Below are 16,282 nucleotides of genomic sequence, written 5' to 3'. Positions count from 1 at the left end.
GGAGTTGAAGTTGTTCTTAAACAATGTCTGCCATCTAGTGGTGACACTGTCATTACAACTTCAAACTATTCCGCTACATCAACATTTTTATTTTCAAAAATTAGAAGAAGTACTTGAAATAATTGGCCCTTACTGCTACGGTCAGAAATGACTTTAGCTGTCACTCCTCTCATATGACACGAGCAGCGTGAAATAATATTAGCTTGCAAACAAAACATTAAATTGTCACAAGCTGATTAGAAGCCTGCGGACCAAGCGCCTGCCTCTCCGGCAGAGCAGCCTGACTCCCGTCATGTGAAGAACGGACGCAGGATGTATACTGACATCAGCGCGGAGGCGTCACCGTGACGCAGCAAGAGGCTGAGGAGGAAAGGGGGGGGGGGAGCAAGGATGAGCTGCTCCATTCTGCTGGAGAGGACACACGAAATATCATCATCATCATCACCATCATCATCAGGATGTTGGCCTCCTGGATGCTCCTGATGCTGGCCTGCTGCGGACGTAGCAACACAAGTAAATATGTTTGTTTATATTCAGTGTGATGGTGTGTGTTTAGTTCACAGGCCTTGTCCTTCAAGTCACCTAACCTGAACCACCAGATTTTTAAAAAAAAAGGAAAATTTTCAATGTAATCATATTTATTTTACCCACTTCTATCTATCTATCTATCTATTAGGGGTGTAACGGTACACGTGGTTGTATTAATACGTTTCGGTACGGCATGTTCGGTTCGGTGCACTTGCGTTCGGTTCGGTCCATTCATTAGCGCGATCTTACGCACGGGCGCTATTGACTGCATGCGGGAGAGGAGAGTGGCGGCGCTAAAGTGAGAGCCAGAAAAGAGCCAGATCTCGAAGGTCCCCCGTACACTGCGGTCTCCTGTTTGGGAACATTCTGGCTGTCCTGTTAAAATTGCCGATGGGGAAAGGTATGTGTAGGAGTCCCAAAGTTGTGTGCCGACATTGCTACATGAGATGGTCGGCAGGTAGCACGTCTAACATGCACGGCATGATCCGACTGTGAATGTTTCATGGACGAGGGAGAAAGACGTCAAACTTAAATAGCAAGATTTATCATATTGTAGCGTCTTCCAATAACACGCCGTCAGACGTAGTTCAATTATCACGTTGTTATTAATCCAGGAACAGCTGCTCGCGCTCTTCTTTCTCCGCTGCTCCACTCGCTTGCTGTACGATACATTCATGAACCTCGGAAACATCACAACTCAGCAACACACAAATCCGACCACAACGCAGATAACCCAATTCGTTACAATATGCTGTTGAACATTCAAAGATTTCAATGCCTAAAAAGTGTATACAATTTCATAAAGACTTTTTAAAGTTAATGTATTTTTTCATTAAAAAATAGTTTTAATATAGTTAGCAATAATTGTAACTGTTATTGTATGTATTTTTTCCATCACAAAAAGTGTATATATGTACTCTAATGACAACTTGGCTTTAACTTGAATAGTTAGACGTGCCATAGGCTGTTGCTGCTGAGTGTTTAATGATTTCAGTCTTAATAATTTACAAAATGAAGAGATCTTCATTGTTAGAATATTTTTTTATTCTGGTGTAATTTCTTAGAATATCACCCGAATGGTTCGCTTTTATTTTTTATTTATTCGAAAAAAAGTACAGTTTACTTGACGTCTTTTCAAAATAAAAATATTTTTAAAAAAATCTGTTTTTTCTTGTGCTGAAAATGTACCGAAGTTTCAAAAAAAACGAACCGAAACGTGATTTAGCGTACCGTTACACCCCATCTATCCATCTATCTACCTATCTACCTACCTACCTAATGTTAAGTATGTCCACAAATTATGCTTAATAGAGGGGATTTTTTTTTTTATGTATTTTTTTAAATTTAGTTAACTGAATGTAAAGCTACCTCAAAAATACATCATTTGTAACTTAAACACTTACAGTTAAGCACAAAAATGTTCAAATGTTGCGGTAATTAGAGCCTGATTCGTATGGAGTTTTTTTTTTTTTTTTAGGCCGATGACAAGTTTTTATAAATTGTCTGTGTACTGTAAAAAAAACATAAAATAAAAAAAATATATATATACATATATATAAATAAATACATGAAAAACAATAATATTAAATAAATAAACTCACTTGAGAATCTGCGATATTGTGCTGGCGGAAACGACAAACTGCAATGTAGCAGGCCGGGGGTTTATTGAACAGTACGTATTTCTTGCCAGAGACAGTCGGTGAGAAACTGCCTCCAGCAGACTCTGGTGGTCATTTCCCGTCGGATGTGCGGAGTGTGTTCCTTAAAGGTAAAAATAAATAAATAACATTAGCTCAAGTACATAGTGGTGGAAAATATTTTTGAATGTTTTGTTCAACACAGATAAAAGCCACACTGAAAAAGTGGAAGTATCGGGTCCCGTCAATCTGACGCTGCAGTGCACCTGGTCGAATAAAGGCAACAAAGCGGACAACGTGACGGGATACTGGAGAAAAGACGGGCAAGATATTGCCTCCAGTCACGTGACGCTGCCGCTGGAGAACCAGCAGTTTCAGCTCAAAAGACTGTAAGACACTAGCAGCAGTGGTTCTCAAACCTTTTACACCAAGTATCACCTCAAAAAAAATACAGCTACCACCATAATGACCAACATTAAACTAGCAGTAGTAGTAGTAGTAGGCCTAAACGACAAAAATGGTTGTAATGTTAAAGAGGAAACTAGCTCTCCATAATATTGCATGCAGTAATGACAAATAGAGATCAAAATGAATGTATGCATCAGTTGAATGGCCATTGTGCTGCTCTTTAGGATATGCCTGCCACATTACACGCACAAGACATGCTGGATGTATTTCTAAATGGCGTCTTGACTCCTGTGGCATTATCCATGGTATTACATATGTTGAACCATTAGAGGACAGAATATGCACGTGAAATGTGACTACTGGGAAGCACAAGGAAAGCATTGTGCAGGCAATTAATGAAAGTGAATCCATAGAAGAGGACATGCAGTGGTCTTGCTTTTTAAAAGAACCCAACACAACATGATCAGTCGGTACTTGACCCAGTTAGGGACGAATAGAGGGACGGACAGAAACCCACTTCTGTCCTTGCTGAGTCCGTCCTTTTTAAAAGACTTCTCAAATTCTCATCCTCCGTCCGTCCGTCCACAAAATGGGTGTCCGGCCGGGATGGAATGCCCAGCATTAGCGCTGAGAATAAAGAACATATGACTGTGAGCACTGTTATATTGTTTGTTTGTTTACATGTTTGACCGTTTGTGATCAAAATTGTTACAATAAGCCCAAATGTGTTTAAAGTGTGTGTTGGAGGGGTAAAACGATCTAACAGATGCTTTTATATGGTCTCTCTATTTTGCTTCCTGAGATTCATCATTAAAGATGAAGAAAGTCTGGGAAGATACTCGTGCATGTTTGGAAATGAAGCAAAGGTTGATTTCATTTTGACAGGTGAGTTTTCCATGTGAGTAGTGACATCAAAGGACTGAGCCTAGCCATAATGAGCAAAAAATGCATCTAATTGCCCCCCAAAATTTTTGAATTAGCTTTTATTAATAGATGAAACTGAAAATATGCCAATACCAGTCGGTACCTTTATTCCACATTTTCCATGACATTCCCAAATGAATGCAGAAATTTGACATGCTGTATTGACCTCCTTCTTCCACATTCAAACTTCAAACTGTTTAGCTCGTTCTGAACATATCGTCGCTGTCCTGTGAAAAACACGTCGAATTAATGCGATGTCTGTAAACGCGGAAACACCATTCACATAAAAATAAGAAAACTGAAAAAAATGGACATATCGGTAAGTGTTTTTCACATGACAGCGACGATATACTATCCCGAAATTAGGAATATAAAAACAGACTGAGACTCGTGTCAATTAGTCGAGCCCAGAGTTCAAAGCAAACATGGTGATGCAGCATTTAGATGTTATGCTACGTGTAAATGAAATAAGATGCCAGCAGAAGTGAAGTCAGCCACCAGTGTGAATGCTTTTAATTCCAGGTTAAAAACGTTGCTTTATGTCCCCATACCTATGATTGAGGTCATTTTAAAATACATTTTCCAAACTCTTTCTTGCACTGTACTGTACATCGTTTTAGTAATTTTAGTAAGCTACTTTTATTCCTTTACTTTGCTTTTAAATGTCTGAAAGTATTTTGTTGCTTGCTTTTAAATGTTGTACTGTATTACTTGTATCACTATATAAATACAGCTGCCTTGCCTTCTCTTGCCTTAATATCTAGAACATTCACCAAATTACCAAATTTTTTAAATTAAATTCACGAATTAGGAGGGATTTGGGATATTGACATCCTATTTCTACGTTTAAAAAAAAAATCCCATTGAAATGAATGCAGACATTTTACATACTGACCCCCTCCTTCTACATTGAGGACATACATTTTCGATGGACTTTTAAGTTCAGCTTCAGCTCTTCAGCTTTCACAGCATTTCTACTGAATTTCCATTCTAGAGTTATGATGATGATGATGATGATGAAGATGATGATGATGTGTGTCTTTTTTTTTTGCACTTTGTTCCCACCAGTGCCGCACATAGGCGACGTGCGGGACAAGCCAGTGGTCAGCTATGTTGGGGACTCGGTGGTGTTGGTGTGCAAGATGGATGACAACAAGCCCAAACCCAAAACCTGGTTGTGGTTTAGAGCCAACGGCACTGACAAGGTGTGACATTCTTAATATATTTGGGGGGGGGGGTGTTTCGAAGCGATGGCATTTGTAATAGTTCTTGAAATCTCATCATGGACCATGAATGACATTTCTGTCTTCAGTTTTGATCAATTTATCACTCTAGTTAAAGAAGAAATTCACCAAGGACTACGCTGCAAGATTTTTTTTTTTAAATATATGTAATTTCATGAAACAGCCACATTTTGCTTCTTAACAACAATGTTGGATGCTCATAACTATTATTAACAACGATGTTGGATGCTCATAACTACTAGCATAATGTATACCTTAAACTTTATTATTGGTGTCTGGGTGTGCTTCTACATGTCTACTTAAAAACATTAACTAGATTTTTTTTTTTAATGCTACTCAGGATCAATAAAAGTAACCATTTTAATCTACAACGTATAAACAAACCACTTTACTGAAGTATGCTTCTTTTTAAAGTGCCCCCCACGTGTTTCACATGTGGTATTTCCTGCTCTTGTTTTAGGAGCAGATTGATGCTGTGGTTGAACCTCAAAAGTACCAAATCAAAAACGACGGCATGGCCACCAAGCTGAACGTATACGATCTGACCCGGGACGACTCGGTTCTGTTCTACTGCGGCGCCGTGTTTGCCATTGGCACGGCCGTCAGCCACCTGGAGCTAAAGGTAGGTCATATTAAACACTTGCAGGTAAATCTAAAGGAATATTTCATTCGTTATATTTGGTCTGTACTAAAAAGGTGATCACCATTTACGAGCCCTTGAAGCCCTTTGTCGCCATCGTACTGGAGGTCCTCATCCTGGTCGCAGCCATCTTGCTCTTTGAGAGGAATCAGTCCAAGAAGGGGCAAGCACAAGAAGGTATGCAGGAACACCACATTAGGTACACCTGTGTCATCTCATGAGTATATGACTCGCTGTCCTATGAAAAACACTTATCTCCAATTTTGGAAACTTTTTTAATTTTCACTTGAATGCGATGTCTGTCACGCGGAAACATGATTCATGTAAAAATAAAAAATGGGAAAAAAAAGAAAAGAAAAAAAAAAATATATATATATATATATAATATTTCTTATTCTGGATATCTATCTAACAAGTTAGCTATCTAACTGACCAACCAAATGACTTACTAGTTACTAGTTAGTTACTAATAACTACTACCAAATACTAGCTAGCCAATTAATTGAATTGTCTAACAGAGGTGGCAAATCCAAGGCCAGAAAGTAAAAACCCTGCCACAGTTTGGCTTTAACCACAGGTGCTTCTACTCAAGGAGCTTGTTTATCTGCTGGTTGAGTAGATGCACCTGTGGCAAAAGCCAAACTGTGGCAGGATTTGTTTACTTTCTGGACCTGCCTTTGCCACCTCTGCTAGCTAGCAACTAATTTACTAGCCAAAAAGCTAACTAGCTCGATATCTAACTAACCAAATAACTTTTACTAGCTAGCCAAGTAAATATCTATCTGGCTAACTATCTAACTAATTTACTAGCTAAAACGCTAACTATCTTACTAACTAGATACCCAACTAACCTAATAACTTTTCCTAGCTAGCCAACTAAATGTCTAACCAGGTAACTAACTTACTAGAACGATTGCTAACTAGATACCTAATTAACTAGACATCGAACTAGATATCTTACTAACATACATTCTTCTACTAGCCAGCCAACTCAATGTTTAGCTAACTTACTAACTCACTGGATATGTAACTATAACCTAATAGCTTTTACTAGCTAGCCAACTATGTCTTACAAGCTATTTTGCTAACTAACCAACCTTTTGCATGCATACTTGAGGGAGGTAAAAATGCTTTTTTGACTGACCTACTGTCATTGAATCGTCTGGGTGTGTGGGTGTGCCTAATGTAATGACCACTGTCTGCGTGTCAGCCTCAGGGAACGAGGTGGCCAACGCGCAGCCCCCGACCACCAACACCGAGCCTCCCACCACCACCACGGCCACCACGTAAGTTACCCACAATGCATTGCCCGGCTTTTGTGCAGATGTTGATTTTTGTGACCTCTTCTAAGGCCGTCGGGAGAAAGCAACGGACTGGAAGAAAACCCCTCGGCCAGGCAACGCAAGGCTTGAAGAATCACTCTGCAAAAGCAATAAACAGCTTGACTTGTGGATTTGTTAACTACTGTATAGCTCCAAATCCAATGTATAATCACTATTTAGTATTATAATCAAGCAAACTGACAATAAGCAATAACCACACTTGAGTACAAAGATTATCAACTGATATTAACGTCAAGGTGCTGAACAGTTGGTGCAGATTACTCGCTCACTAAAAAACTACTGTATTATTATTACAAGTGATAAAGGTGGTGAGCACTCATTATTTGATATTTTATTTTATTTTTTTAATGTGGGATCTCCTATGTGTCATGGTGTACTATACTGTCCGGTCAATCCACATTTTCCTGTTCTATACACGGTACAGAGTATGTCTTCCACTGTGTTAAGAGGATCAGATTCGTAGTATTGGTAAACACTGTCATTAAAATTAATGTGGAACAAAGAAGGGTTGGTTTCTGCACAAGATATACATTTTACACAAATTTGAAAATTTCTAACGCTAACCCTATTCTTGCCTGGTCTGCGCACTTTGAGATTTGTTGCCCAAATGCACGTTATAAATTAAATGTATTATTAGTACCAAAGGTACAAAAGCGCTATACAAATGACAGCCCATTTACCAATAGGTTTTAGCACGTAATTGTTTTATTTAAATTTAGTCAGTATATTTTCAAATATTTAATAAGTACATGCTTTTAGATAAGTTTTCATATATTTAATTTCTTTCAAATATTGTTCAATTAGCAGTATACGGTATAGATTTTTTTTGTGATTTCATTTTTGTTTTAAAATATTTTTAAACTATACATACATAACATTTAATCACTCCTTTTTGTCATGTATCAATGTGTGTCTTCTCTTTAAGTATTACTGTAATTATATGTATTTATATAATTTAATATCTTATTTTATACATATTCACAATTTTTTTGTTGTATGTAACAAAAACAAAAAAAACTGAATTATGTTCGGGGAGGGAAAACAGTGCAAATGTAAGGACACGTAAACCACTTTTATTAGTCCATAAATACAATCTGACAATGTTTTTTTTTGGGGGGGGGGGGGGCGGGGTTGCAACATCCTGCTCCTTCATGTTCTAACGAGGATCTCCTCTTGGGGCTGATGGAGAAGGAATCGCACCAACAGGCGCAGCGTGTGGTCGTTTAGTCCGACCACGTCCCCATCCTCCACGCTGTCATAGAGGCGCATGCTCTCGGTGCCCCACAGGAGGTTCTTGCGGGGGTTGCCGACGTCTGTCCGTGTGGACAACGCCAGCGTGTTGAGCTGGTAGCAGAAGAAGGAGAAGAAGCGGCCATCGCTGATCACCGCCTGCGACACGAACGCTCTGCTCACGTCCTCGTGGTTCCAGAAACCTAACATTTTCAAAGTGATTACAGATGAGATGAAATGCTTCAAAATGAAAATAAATGTGTTCAAAATGTAAATTTATTTTTGGGGTAATTGTTTTTACAATCTAGTGTTGTTTGTATGCTTGACCTTGATAGGACGCCTGCGCAGCCGTCCACGCAAACAGGCTGGTGATGGCGTTAGCCCTGAGGAACACCTCCACTTGGTCCGACTGCTGGCGGCGGGCCATGCGATCCCTGTGGTAGCGGTCGGGCACCAGGTGGAACTGCGTGTGACCATAGCACGCTGGGTCTGGCACCTTTGAACCTGTTGGACCGCCACCGCGCATCCATTTGATGACACCTGGAGACGCTTCTTCATATTACAGCAATAGCGAGGGGTCACCTGTGAAGATGGTGTTGGCGTACTGCCTCCTGAACAGCGGCAGCCGATCGGGAGCGTACGGAACAACGGGTACGTCGGCGTCATAAGAAGCCTCCATCGGGACCAACTGCAACGGTAGACGGTCAGTCAACATCGCAACTTTTGGTACAATTAAAGTGGTGTGAAATGACAATATAGTAGTTACAATGACAGTATTCGTTTTATTGTATGAATTATATAGTTATTAAATTGGTTAGCATGATTTCATTTCAATTTGAATTCTCATCAATCTGCCTTTGTGCTTTTGTACGTGGATTGCTATTTAGCTATATGTTAGCATAACAACTACCTTGTTAGCATTTTATCAGTTATTTTTTTCCACATTTTAAAGTAAAAAATTAACATTTTTACGTGATAAATTTCACATTTTCACATAGGCTTCGTGTTTTAACGCGAAGCCTTTAAACGTGATAAGTTTCAGGTTTTGATGTGATAATTTATCATGTTAAAACATAGGTTTCACATTTCAATGTAGAGTTTCAAGTAATAAACTGATACATTTCACGTAACAACGTCATACATTCCACACAAAAATATGCCAAGTTTCACACAATGTGATAAGTTTCAAGTTTTAATGTTAAGTTTCACCTAATAACTTGATGAGTTTCACAATAAATGTGATGAGTTTGACTTCCACATTCGGCAAAAAAAACTAAATGAAACAAAATCCTTCCGCTTCAGGTCACTGGCGCAGCCCTATGTCGGTATGTGTGTCTTCAATTTAAATCTGAAATCTTTCTAAACGCTTGACATCATTATTTTTATTTTTTTTACAGCGTCAAGAAAGACCAGTGTCGTTACGTAACTAGTAACTGTGATTTATTAGACACAAAAAACGACTTCGCCAGGGACCTGAATCAGAAGTAGCCGCTTTGCTTTTGTTTTGCAGAACGCAGAAGTCAAATTTATCATGTTAAAGCATGAAACTTGGAAGTTATAGTGTGAATCATATCGTAATATTATACTTATTTTTTTGTGTAGCAGCAATACGGTTCCGCAATATGGACTTTTAAATCCTTGTCAACCTGCTTTGATGCTTCTGTACTCTGGTTGCTATCTTACTGCAGCGTTTGATCAGTTCTCCTCGGAAATGTTGTAGAGGCCGACCGCGCCCTTTACAAGAATAAGACTACAGGCGAGTGATAAGGTGACGGTGATGCCTAACCTGGGGCAGCTGCTGCGTTATTCTAATCTGACAGAGCGGCCGGTCGTCAATCTGAAACCGGGTGGGCTCCAGGTTCCCCCTTCTGTGTCCCCTTGGGATGATCCTCTCTCCTCTCCTCCAGTAGAAACCCACTTGGGGATTGGAATCTGACAACAGACAGACAAAAACAAACAGTATTTCCACTACTACCAAGACTTTAGGGATATTGGGCTTTCAGATAAATTTTCAGGCTTAACCTGAAATGCACTATAACCCTTACAGGTGACCTTAATTTGGCGTTCTCTAAACTTTTCAATGCAATGTTTCAGCTCTATTTTCCGTTCTTCAATTACTAACTGAACGAATTAAGATCCTTGTTAGAACACAGAAATCTGTGCACAATGTACTGGAACATTGGACAAGAAAAAGTTTAGAAAAACTTTAATTAAGTTAACCTGTAAATGTTGCGATCGTGTACATTGGGAGATTTTATACCCATGCTGGAGTGGAGGAGCAGCGGGTTGTATTTGGCCAGGCCGTATGTTAACGCTTTGACCAAGTTCCTCAGAAAAGGACCCTCGATGAGCTCCTGTCGTCGGTACACGAACGGCTGACGTTTCATCAGGTGCCAATGCTCGTGGAGAATCACGCGAGTCACCAATGAACGGATATCCTCGAACGCCTCATCACCAATGCCGAGGTTTTCTGTTTCTATGGCGGGGGAACCCTTCTCCTCTTCCCCGGCGGCATGAGGCCGATCCAGGCTGAGTTGCTCCGGCAAGCCTGGGATGTACGCGGTCTTGGTGAAGTGCTGGTACCATTTATCTGCGTTACGCGCGAACGTCTGCGGGTAGACAACGTACTTTTTGCGCTCGATGCGAGTGAGGAGCCGCAATTTATCCTGCACCGGGGACGCTTTTATCCGCTCTACTTGCTCTTCGACCTGACGCGCCCGGGCCGATTTGCTTTTGGCCGTGAGAGAGGACTTAATGGGCGGGTAGACAGCCCCCTTGACCACTGTCGCCACCGCCTCGGTGTGGACAAGCTTGTGGTTTGTAAGCAAGTTTAGAGGGAAGCGAAAGGGCAGCCGTGTGCGGGTCGCCATGTTGTTATTTCTTCTTCGTTTCCTCTGCACGCAAAGTGAGGACAGTCCACACTTCACAGCAGCGCCCCCTTAATACAGGCAATAATAACGAATACATGTCTTTAGTGAGCACATAACTGCAGTCAAATTCCAACTAATTGACCAGCCATTGTCATTAACATGTTATTATTACTATCGGCATGTATATTAGCGCTTATTTTGCATATTATTGGTTAACATTGAAGACTTGAGATTACTGTATCTTGAACACACCCCGCAAAACAACGCCGGAAATGCTGCGTTTGTGTGCACCAAAATGTCGTACTTCTGTTGTACACATTAAATGTCATATGTCGTGGATCTTATCGCGAACATAGTAAAATATTCAGATCCAAAACCATATTAAGTTTTGTGACAAACAAACGCAAAACGACTGCGGGCTACCGTTTTTACTAACGTTCAGCGCTACGTGAAATTAAAGTTAACGAGGGATCCTGAAGGCAGCAAAACTACTATTATGTTTTCCCGAGGAAAATAGTATCCCTAATGTGGTTTGAAGACACCGTGCTTTGACTTGGGAATAACGCTAACAATGGCCTCCCTGGCCTTTTTTTATCATCATATTCTCCGAACGTGCTTGGTACCGAGTCGAACGATGGCACAGCGCGGCGGTTTGCAACTTGTTTGCAGAGTCCAGGTAGCTTCTCTGTGTCATTTCTAGCTTGTTGTTTTTGACATTGTCATGATACAGGCCCAATCCCAATACCCTCATTTGCACCCTACGATCTTCGCTGAAGCGCACACGTAGTCGAAGTGCACGAAGGTTTAGAGGGCGCAGGTTACAAGTGTGCAAAAATTGCATAACTGGGACACATCGTGTGACGTTATCGACTTATGACCCTGCGTCAGCGAGCATGGCGACACAGGTTATTCTTTTGGCAATGTTGCTGTTTAAAATGATATTAAAACTTAAGTAAAGCAGTAGTAGAGTAAAACTCCGGCTCAGTCTTCCAGTCGATGGGAGCCATGGCTCCATTATTTGGACTATTTGCAGCTGATGCACATAAGCGCATGCGCACTTTGCGCAGAAGGTTGGTAAGTACGGCAGCTACACTAGGACAAAATACCGAGGTAAGCTGTGCCGGGTAAACGTTGGCTTTAAAACATCGATTAAGTTGCACAAATTTCAAACTGTAATAAATTCGCCAATTACGGTTGAAGTTACAGTATTTTTTTTCGGTACAGGACTTCCACCGAATGTGGTCAGTTTCCCGCTATTTTAGTCAAATCCGCAATGAATTGTGGGTAATAGGGGCCACGGATGCGGGCTCAGCTGAAGCGCGCAACAAGGGCGTAAAGAGGGCGGGGCGACAGAGCACTAATCTACATTGGGACACCCTACACCAGGTGTAGGGAACTCCGGTTCCTCGAGAGCTATATCCTGCCTGTTTTGGATCTCTCCCTACTACAACACACCTAATTCAAATGATCAGCTCATCAGCATGCTCGGTAGAAGTCTGAAACGATCCTGATCATTTGAGTCAGGTGTGCTGTAGTAGGGAGAGATCCAAAACAACTAGGATATGGCTCTCGAGGATCCGAAGTTCCCTTCCCTACACACTCGTACCCTTGGCGGGAACGTGCAAGTGAGGGGTACAAGGGTGCAAGTGTGGGTATTGGGATTGAGCCATAATAATGTCAATATTGTTCTTTTTAGATATTAATGTAATATTGTGGCCAATGTTAGCGCATGTTTGAATGTTATTTTTAGTGAATTTATGTTTCTTGCACCCTTTCAGAGAGCTCTGTCCACTGGAAGTGACGAAGTACAACTAGCGGAAGATGCCAGTAAGAAATACGGCCGCCCAGCTCCCACCATATTCTCCAAAGTGATTGACAAAAGCCTCCCTGCTGATATCATATACGAGGACGACAAGGTCCACTTGTGCTTGTAAATAAACAAATTAGTTATGGTGGTTATAGTTTAGTAATTGAGTGTTTCTCCCTCCCCCTAGTCTTTGGCTTTTAGGGACATCAGTCCACAGGCTCCCGTTCATTTCTTGGTTATCCCAAAGATGCACATTGCCAGGATAAGTCAAGCCAGAGATGAAGACGCTGAGGTGAGCTGCAGCTAGAGCCATCAAGAACGTTTTTGAATGCCCATCAGTAGTTATCACTCAATATTCATTTACCCCAAATTGTCATTCTAAACGAAAAAGTGCCACAGTTGTTTTTAAAGCCTTACAGTATTGGCTTGAGTGCTCTACTTTCTCAGTGTATAAAGGAAAAAAGCTTAAAATTAACTTCCACCGTCCATGTGCAGATCCTGGGACATTTACTGATAGTGGCCAAGAAGGTGGCCAAGCAGGAAGAGCTAACAGAAGGTTATCGAGTGGGTAAGTACCTGTGGACATTGGGCAAGTGGTGAAGAGCTGTACTGATGTAGTTGTTGTGGTCTGCAGTCATCAACGATGGCAAACATGGCGCTCAGTCCGTCTACCATCTCCACCTCCATGTGTTGGGAGGCAGACAGATGACATGGCCACCAGGATGATTGAATTCACACATACATTAGTACTACATGTTGACAACTTGCTATGTGAGCAGATTTCCTATACTTATGTCAGCTAAACATCCAAAATAAAAAAAATCACAAAACGTTGACCGTTTTTTCTATTCCAGTAACAATAAGCAGGGGCGTTACCAGAGGGGGACACACGCTCTGCCCACCCAAAGAGAAGTGGATGTAGTTCTGATGGCAGAACCCAAAACAAAAAAAACATTGTCACCTGCATGTCCATACTGTTCAATTATGGTTGTGTTCTACGTTTTAACGTTTGTTTGTGTTGTTACATCCTCATTCACCTTAAAAACAAAACAAAACAAAAAAAAACATTGTCACCTGCATGTCCATACTGTTCAGTTATGGATGTCTTCTAAGTCAAATAAAATCAAATCAACTTTTATTTGTTTAGCCCAAATCACAACAACAGTTATCTCAATTAAGGAGAAAACAAAACACCTTTTAAGGTGCAGTAGCCCTACGCTGGATTTCGACCTACGCGAGCATTGTAGCACTTTTTTGCCCCCTCCCCCAAACAAACAGACATCTTTGATGACATGTTTGAGTAGATTTAAGTGCAATTTAAGTGCAAGTACTGATTTATTGGCAGATATCTGTTCATAATTTGATGTTTAAGGTAAATATCTACCGGTAGTTAGATAACTATCTGGACTAGATAGCGAATTAACTAGTTAGCTAAACAAATGTCTAGCTTGCGAAACAACCTAACTGACTATCCATTTGTTGACGAACCTAATAACTAGCAAATTAAAATGTCTTCTTGAAACCCAAGGTGTAAGTGCATGATATTCTTCTACAAATATTTCCCTTGTAAATCCTGCACTGATGTTGACATTGGTGAGCGGCCTCAACAATCATTGACACACCACCACGGTGTTATGTGGGGTCATGTGGAGTGGGATTCGTGGACCTGTGCGTGTGTGTCGCTGGAATCAAGGATACATTTACATTACATTCAAAAAGAAGAACTCAGACCAAACAGGATGCACAGAAATAATTGTAATGTGAAAGAAAAATATAAAACGACTTACCTTTGAAGACAGACACGTTAATGCGGTGTAAGCCATACTGTCACCTTTATGTAATTTTGTAGATATTTCTGGAAATACAGCGAATGCTCGCTCGTGCAAATGCCTTGAGGAGGCGGAGCCTGCTGTTGTGGCATGGCATCAGAGAGTCTATCAGTGAGTATCACTGTGTGAGCAGTAGCCGGCAGCAGCTCCTGCATTTTGGTGATTAAGTGAATAGGTAATATTTTTCTTAAAAAAAAAAAAAAAAAAAAAAGTATTGTATTTTACGTGGCGGCATAAAAAATGCCAAATGACAAGTCAATGCTGAATGTTCCATCATGGTGTAGGGTAGTTTAGTGTCGTGTCAGTAGTGTCAACATGAGTCGGCTGATGAACACAAACAAGCCAGCTAGCAAGTCGCGGCCCATATTTTTTTCACAGGGCCCTACCGGGCAAGAGTGCGGGACTGAGGAGACGGCATGGCCCCCACGCAGGCTTTCTAATGGGCCGATGACAAGAGGCCTTGGCAAGCGTGGGGCCGGCCAAACCTTCTTCAAGTGATGAGCAAACGTCGCATGAGCAAACTCAGAAAACAGGTGAACAGTGGTTGGTGGTGGTTGAGCAACTGTGATGTTATATTCATGCGACAGAAAGTGGCAAAATGGCGCCCGCCTGAGATGGACGTGTGCATTTTGCTGCTTCATTAATATTCCACAGTCGCAATGTTAATCAGAATGCCGTCCGTGCATAGACAACTGGGGCTGCATAGAACATATTGTAACGAAAAATTTAAAGTTGAGTTCCACTTTAAATGAGTGTTAACTGACTTTATTTTAATCAAATTTACACTTGCGAAAAAAATCCAACCTAACATATATAAGTGTAATATTACTAATATTTTTGTAGTTTAGTCGTGACAAGTCTCCAGCTTAATCATCAAATAAATGTTATACTGCCCCTTGGTGGCCAATGCACACACATCATAATGAGCAGACCTTTGACTTTTATCGTGTTGCACAAACTGTTATATTAAATCATGAATAAATCGATATTTTTCATGAAAAAAAGTCATATTCTTTCAAGAAAAATAAATGAGAGTACGTAACCAACTGGCCCCACCAATTGGGGATGCAAACTAGTGGTCACAGAATGGAAATTAATTTCATATTATTCCGTAAGATGTCTTCGACACCAAAAATATAAATGAAAATGTCTTCTTTAAACACAAGGTGCAAGTGCAAGATATCCTTCCAACAAAATGTTTACCTTTTCTATCTTGTAGTAAAATTGGCATTAGTGAGTGGCCTCGACAATCATTAACACAACCGCAGTGTTATGTGGGGTCACATTGTGGTGTGATTCATGGACCTGTGCGAGTAAGGTTAATGTGTGTCTCTGGAAACAAGGATACATTTTCCGGAAAAGGATAATGGATGGATGGATGGCAAAGCGTTAAAGCAGCACTGGCCAAGAATTTGACCTTAATAAAAAAACACCACAACATTGACTTACAAGTTGAATGGGACTTTTGTCATGCCCTGAGGGGGTCTGTATCCTTTTTATTGGCACTAAGCAACTTTGAGGAAGGTGGGAGCAACCCTGGCACACAAAAAAATACAAATGTCCTGAATTGCTTTATGACATACTCACTTCCTCCTTTCGCTATAAGGACGGAACTCGATTCGAGCGTCTGCGCGCTATTACTGGTGTCATGGCAGAAACCCCAAAATAAACCCCCACAAAAACAAAAGTATTGTTTGAATAAATTTAGATTCATTACCTCATCGCTATTCATCTTTCACTCAGCCACTGAAAATGGAAATGTAATTCAGTCCAACTTGCAGGCCAGCGAGAGCTCAGGATTTCACGACACTATGCGCAGACG

At 40.8% G+C, this 16,282-nt stretch overlaps 3 protein-coding genes across 5 annotated transcripts; 2 read left to right on the top strand and 1 right to left on the bottom strand.

Annotated features, from left to right (window-relative positions):
* Positions 1-13: 13 nt before the first annotated feature.
* Positions 14-7,043, top strand: emb (embigin). Its single transcript, XM_086031836.1, has 9 exons — positions 14-513; positions 2,219-2,296; positions 2,371-2,554; positions 3,376-3,458; positions 4,566-4,702; positions 5,202-5,363; positions 5,438-5,558; positions 6,592-6,667; positions 6,733-7,043. Exons 1-9 carry the CDS (start codon positions 459-461, stop codon positions 6,791-6,793), a joined length of 957 nt encoding a protein of 318 aa, XP_085887962.1. The 5' UTR covers positions 14-458; the 3' UTR covers positions 6,794-7,043.
* Positions 7,044-7,840: 797 nt separating this feature from the next.
* On the bottom strand, positions 7,841-11,844 carry mrps30 (mitochondrial ribosomal protein S30). The gene is made up of 5 exons (XM_086031834.1): positions 10,215-11,844; positions 9,741-9,886; positions 8,537-8,642; positions 8,282-8,458; positions 7,841-8,157 (listed from the first exon to the last, which is right to left on the bottom strand). Exons 1-5 carry the CDS (start codon positions 10,822-10,824, stop codon positions 7,874-7,876), a joined length of 1,323 nt encoding a protein of 440 aa, XP_085887960.1. The 5' UTR covers positions 10,825-11,844; the 3' UTR covers positions 7,841-7,873.
* On the top strand, positions 9,693-13,769 carry hint2 (histidine triad nucleotide binding protein 2). 3 transcript variants are annotated; one of them, XM_086031838.1, is made up of 6 exons: positions 11,303-11,500; positions 12,603-12,740; positions 12,819-12,923; positions 13,127-13,199; positions 13,266-13,402; positions 13,486-13,769. In XM_086031838.1, the coding sequence occupies exons 1-5, from the start codon at positions 11,396-11,398 to the stop codon at positions 13,355-13,357; spliced, it is 513 nt and encodes a 170-aa protein (XP_085887964.1). In that variant the 5' UTR covers positions 11,303-11,395; the 3' UTR covers positions 13,358-13,402; positions 13,486-13,769. The 3 variants fall into 3 exon arrangements, with proteins under 3 accessions (XP_085887965.1, XP_085887964.1, XP_085887963.1); XM_086031839.1 differs by lacking the exon at positions 11,303-11,500 and adding an exon at positions 9,693-10,522 and having other exon boundaries at positions 13,266-13,769; XM_086031837.1 differs by lacking the exon at positions 13,486-13,769 and having other exon boundaries at positions 13,266-13,461.
* Positions 13,770-16,282: the final 2,513 nt, after the last annotated feature.

This window comes from Filicampus tigris, chromosome 5 (genome assembly GCF_054856515.1).
Source record: "Filicampus tigris isolate MCC_2025a chromosome 5, RoL_Ftig_1.0, whole genome shotgun sequence".
NCBI classification, from domain to species: Eukaryota; Metazoa; Chordata; class Actinopteri; order Syngnathiformes; family Syngnathidae; genus Filicampus; species Filicampus tigris.
The sequence above is the reverse complement of the archived record's forward strand: the minus strand, read 5'-3'. Positions and strand labels throughout refer to the sequence as shown.

Bases quoted from the DNA above. Each gene is read 5' to 3' on its own strand.
- emb (XM_086031836.1), top strand. From the start codon at position 459: ATGTTGGCCTCCTGGATGCTCCTGATGCTGGCCTGCTGCGGACGTAGC. The intron at 4,703-5,201 runs GTGTGACATTCT...CTCTTGTTTTAG, and splicing joins GAGCCAACGGCACTGACAAG to GAGCAGATTGATGCTGTGGT. The intron at 5,364-5,437 runs GTAGGTCATATT...TGTACTAAAAAG, and splicing joins TCAGCCACCTGGAGCTAAAG to GTGATCACCATTTACGAGCC.
- mrps30 (XM_086031834.1), bottom strand. From the start codon at position 10,824: ATGGCGACCCGCACACGGCTGCCCTTTCGCTTCCCTCTAAACTTGCTT. The intron at 8,643-9,740 runs GTTAGGCATCAC...CTACCGTTGCAG, and splicing joins TAACGCAGCAGCTGCCCCAG to TTGGTCCCGATGGAGGCTTC. The intron at 8,459-8,536 runs GTGACCCCTCGC...GCGGTCCAACAG, and splicing joins CGCCAACACCATCTTCACAG to GTTCAAAGGTGCCAGACCCA.
- hint2 (XM_086031838.1), top strand. From the start codon at position 11,396: ATGGCCTCCCTGGCCTTTTTTTATCATCATATTCTCCGAACGTGCTTG. The intron at 12,924-13,126 runs GTGAGCTGCAGC...GTCCATGTGCAG, and splicing joins CCAGAGATGAAGACGCTGAG to ATCCTGGGACATTTACTGAT. The intron at 13,200-13,265 runs GTAAGTACCTGT...TGTGGTCTGCAG, and splicing joins AACAGAAGGTTATCGAGTGG to TCATCAACGATGGCAAACAT.